General features: G+C 37.4%; 1 protein-coding gene across 1 annotated transcript in view; it reads left to right on the forward strand.

Moving 5' to 3' along the window:
- The window catches only part of LOC122791852 (turripeptide Pal9.2-like), a 49,894-nt gene extending 46,088 nt beyond the window's left edge, over positions 1–3,806 (forward strand). The window contains exon 4 of the mRNA XM_044059828.1: positions 3,407–3,806. Within this exon, the coding sequence (XP_043915763.1) occupies positions 3,407–3,476 (70 nt within the window). The 3' untranslated portion in view covers positions 3,477–3,806. The remainder of the gene's footprint in view (positions 1–3,406) is intronic.
- Positions 3,807–5,163: the final 1,357 nt, after the last annotated feature.

Consider the following 5,163-nt stretch of genomic DNA (forward strand, 5'->3'; position numbering starts at 1 on the left):
TTGGTAGGTGTGTTCATAAAACGTTTATGCCTGTATAGCTTACCAAGTTTGAAATGGGTTTTCTTGATTGCATTATGAATATGGTTATTGAAGGAGAGTTTGTCGTCAATTGTGATGCCCAGAAGTTTTCATGATTTTACTTGTTTTATTGCAGCATTGTTTTGTGAGAAATTTTTGAAGTCTGATTTAAGGGTTTGGATGAAAATATTAAGAGTTTAGATTTTTTTGGGTTGAGTAGAAGTTGGGCATCATTTAGCCAGGATTCAGTAGAAGTGAAGGCTTTTTGCGTTAGATATTGAAGGTCTGTCAGGTTGTTGGCAGAGGAGATTATCGTAGAATCGTCCGCGTATTGGATGTGAGTACTAAGATGGAAAGCTTTGTGGAGGTAATTGATGAAAATGGTAGATAGTAGTGGCCCACAAATGGATCCCAGGTGAACTCCTAGTTTGTTTTGGAGATATTCAGATTGCTTGTTCTGCCATTTGACAGACTGTTTCCTGTCAGAAACATAGCTGGAGAACCAAGCCAGTGAGTGTGGGGAGCAATTTAGGGACTCGGGTTGTAGTAGTAGTTTAGGGTGTGATACTGTATCAAAAGCCTTAGACAGACCCAGTAAGATAACTGAGGTTATTAGAATAGCAACTAAGGCTTTGTTAACAGTATTGGTAAATGAAAGTAAGGCAGTGGTAGTGCTGTGTGCAAGGAGGAAGCCATGCTGAGTGGGGGCAAGTAATTTATTGTTGAGATATTTTAAGAGTTGAGTGTGTATGCACTTTTCTAGGATTTTAGATAGAGGAGAGAGTATAGAGATTGGCCGGTAATTAGATAGACAACTAGCATTACCACCTTTATGTAGTGGAGTTATAATGGATTTTTCCAGAGTTGGGTAATGCATGATTCAGAGATGGATCGATTGGTGAGAATGCTAACAGGGTATGCTATAACATCTGCAACAAGTTTTAGGTATTCTGCTGGAAGTCTGTCGGCAGAGGGGGAAAATGGCTTTAGTTTAATTGACAGTTTATGCACTAGAGGTGGGCACAGGCTGAATATTAAAAGTAAAAAGTGAATGAGCTATTATCTGAAGTGTCATTTAAAGGGGGGAGTATGTGTTTGACTTAGCAGAGGGGAGATTTGTGTTGCTATCTGAACTGTTTGAGGTAAAGTTTGTTTGAGTAGAGAAGTCGTTGACAAGTTTTTGATTAGTTTCTATGAAGTGGGTGTTGAAGGCCTGGGCAGTTTCTAGCGGGTCTTTCTCAGGGGATGGTGTAGGATTTTGTTAGTTTCCAGGGTTAAGGAGTGAGTTGATAGATTTCCATAATTTTTGGGGATTGTTGCTTTGGGAGTCTAGCTGATTGGAGAAGTAGTTTCTTTTGTCAGTAATGATTAACTTTTTAGCAGTGTTATGGAGTTGTTTGTATTTTATTTCATTTTGTGGGGTTCTATTTTTACTCTGTTCATTCCATGCTCTGTCCTTAGCAATGAGAATCTGTTTAGTATGTTTTGTTACCCAAGGGGCATGGTTATGCTTAATTTGTTTTGTTCGCAAAGGGGCGACACTGTTGACAGTATTAAGAAAGACGTTACTGAAGTGTTCTACTGCTTCATCCAGCAAAAGAATTTTAGTTTGGTACCAGTTCTGGGCATTTAAAGTATCTATAAATACCTTTTGACTGAAATGGGTAAGATTTCTAGAAGTTTTATACAGCTTGGCTTTTGTTGTTTTTATTTGGGTTCTGTGAGTGAATGCAGGCAGTTAGTCGCTAGAGATTCAAGACCAGGAACTGCAGTAGTCCAAGTAACAAACCGGAACGATGTTGTGAAAGAAAAATTTAATGAAATAAAGCACTTTTCATATGCACAATATGCAAACTTCTTCAATAAGATGCACATGATTACACATGCACATATATTGTGTATAGATATAATAAGCTGCACATGCATGTGTATGTGTACATATAACCATAATGGAAACAAAGCCAATATATACTGCATTAGGGTATTGAATAAAAGTCTGTCTTGTTCCTGTTACAGTTCCTGTGCATATCACACCTGTTTGTTATGTTGCCCCTTTAATTACTCCAGAAACTTTGGGGTGCAATAAGAATTTTGAGAGTTCTTACTTGTGTATGTGTGCATGTAACCATAATGAAAGCAAGGTCAGCATACATTGCATTAGATCATTGTATAAAATGTGCCTTGTCAACAGTGTTACTGTTCCTTGGCATGTCACTCATAAATACCATTTGTTATATTAACCTTTTAATTTGAAGACTTTGCAGTAGTACAGTGTAAGACTTCTCAGAATCCCACACACTCAAACACATTTTATTCCATTAAACAAAAAATATAATTTGGTCTGTTAGGCAAGTCAGGAATGTGAATCCAAAAGAGCAGGTGCATTTATTCATAGTCCAACAAAAAAAAAGAAAAAAACATGTATGTGGGGAACAGGGTTCCCTTCAGAATCTCGATCTACTGAAATCCTGAATTTCAGTAGCCCGAGACCAGAAAGGCGAAAGTGCAGAATACCAAAACCCCAGAAGCGCGAAATTCAAAATCCCAAACTTCGGAGATTTTGAATTAGCGGTTATGGTGTTGTGGTGTGCGATTGAGTGGTTGGAGATGTAGGTAAGTGTTTGTGTTTTACAGGTTTTGGGTAGGGGCTTTAGTGTGTGTCTGTGTGTTTTGTTAGTGTGATGTGTGTGTGCGAGGGGAATGTGGCTTGTGTGGTGTTGTTTTTGTGTGTCTGTGTAGTGCGACCTCGGAGTTAGTATATTTAAGTAGGGGGTGTGGGGGTGCAGGGGGGCTTGCCCCCCTACTTGTTTGTAGGGTAGGTGTTTGTGTATGTGTAGGGACATGTATGTTTGTGTTTGTGTCTGCGGTATGTTTAGTGTAGAAGTCGCAATTTTAAATTTCGCACTTCCGGGGTTTTTGGTTTATGGATTTTCGGCTTCATGGTCTTGAGATACTGAAATTCGGGATTTCAGTATTTTGAGATTATGAAGTGAATCTGGGGAACCATATTTTGAAAAACATCCCAATGCCCAAGGTGTACTTAATTTGCCACTACTTGTTATAACATTGCCCCATTGTGCATTGTAACATTGTAAGTAACAGTTCTTTAAATGTTTTTTACATTGTTTCTTCGACTTTGGTTTAATATACTTTAATAGTATTCCCCCGGTCATGCCAGGTAGGCATACAGATTTGTTTTTTCAAGAAAACATTAAGTAGGGCTTATGATATATCAAATGAAATTACTGCAAAGTGATACGACATGTTTAATGAGAAGTGTGAATTAATAGACTCAGGCACTTGTATACATTTATAAACTAATGAATTAGCTGCAATTTTTTTCCTTACTGTAGAATAGATATTAATTCTTTTATTTTTGTTTTCACAGTAACACACCAAAGCTTGAAATGATTACAAATGATGGACCATGTAAACTTGCAGTGGATGATAGCATTTGAAATTTAGGAAAATCCACTTGGGCGTGCTAGATTTCCATGTTTGCTGATGTTACTAATTCTGGATTATGACAGAACATTTTTAATAGAATGTTTTGCATTTAATTTTTTTCCCATGATAAAATCTAATTATTCTATAATGCTTTCTGTGTATGTCCTTTGGGTTTTTCTGTGTACTGCTAATACATAGAACTTATGTGACTGGTGTTTTTGGTTTCTATCTCTGCAATCACATATGAAAGCAGATTCCATACAGCATCTGGAACTCATTCTCTAAATAATATCCAAATGTGCAAAAAGGGAATATATAATAAATAATTCAATCTATTGAAAGCCCTGTGCTTTGTAACTGCTTTCACTTAGTCACAAATGAAAAAAATGTTCTTTCACTTGTTGATTTGTTCTAGTTTAGAGGATCAGTGTTGTTGTTGTGTCTTTCGGCTTTTCCCGGTGAGGGGTCGCCACAGTGGAACTCCGGTCCGCTAATGGTTGGCAGTAGATTTTTACTTGCCGAGTTGCCAGCCCTGGCGCACAACCTTCAACAAATGTACACCCATTCATGCATGTCTCCAGACAGAAGACGCTCTAGCTGAGAATTGAACGGGACAACGTCTTACTGTGAGGTGACAGCGCTACCACAGCACCACCACCACAGTATAGTTTAGAGGATCAGTGTCATCTACTCAAAAGTCAGTTTACAAAAAGGAAAAAAACATCAACATGAAAGTGAACAATTCACCTTTGTAATGACCTTTGGTGTGTGTGTGTGTGTGTGTGTGTGTGTGTGTGTGTGTGTGTGTGTGTGTGTGTGTGTGTGTGTGTATTGGTTGACAGTCCTCCCACATTTCAATGCTAGGGCTTCATCCCATCTTCCTTCAGGTTTAACGTTATCAACTCCAAGGTTTCTGCATTTAAGGATAAGGATAAACTCTGACTGCAGTAATTTCATTCAATAAATGTATGCTTTGCCCATGTACTATTGTTTCAACACTTTACTATCATGCAAGTGTGTGCAAATAGATAGTTAGAAAAGCAGATAGATAATTATAGCTAAATATAACATATGTAACCCATCCCTTGGATGTTGGTAACTTGTATGATTTACATAGCAAGGATGATGACAGATTACTGTAAAGCATACAAGACAGTGACAAATGAAATCCACTGAAACACCCTCTGAGTCAAAGAATGTTATCACAATTCTTGTTTATATTGTAAAAAAAAGAAAAGAAAAGAGAAGAATGAAGAAAGAAAAAAAAAAGAAAATCTCAAAGCTAAGTGCAGTATGATAAAACTCAAGGACAGCACAGTAAAAAGTAACCTCATAAAATGTACCACTACAAAAACCTACATGAAATGAGACCACAATCAGAGGCATTCTAAAATTACAAAAAAAATGAAATAAGTTAAAATAGTGAGGCAGCAACCCTCACATTTCCATGACTATGAAAACTAACCACCTACTGTAAAAGTGCAGTAAAATGTCACACTACATTAAATAAAATATGGTAAACTACATGTACATCTGCAGTTCTGTGTGTGTGTGTGTGTATACATATATGTGCACATATGTGGACAAGTGTGTGTGTGTCTCTGAATTATATTACATTACATTACTTCAGTACTGTTACTTGCAGTTATTGTTGTGTCTTTTGGCTTTTACCGATTAGGGGTCGCCACAGTGGAACTC

Source organism: Protopterus annectens, chromosome 17.part0 (assembly GCF_019279795.1).
Source record: "Protopterus annectens isolate FY-2018-M chromosome 17.part0, PAN1.0, whole genome shotgun sequence".
Taxonomy (NCBI): Eukaryota; Metazoa; Chordata; order Ceratodontiformes; family Protopteridae; genus Protopterus; species Protopterus annectens.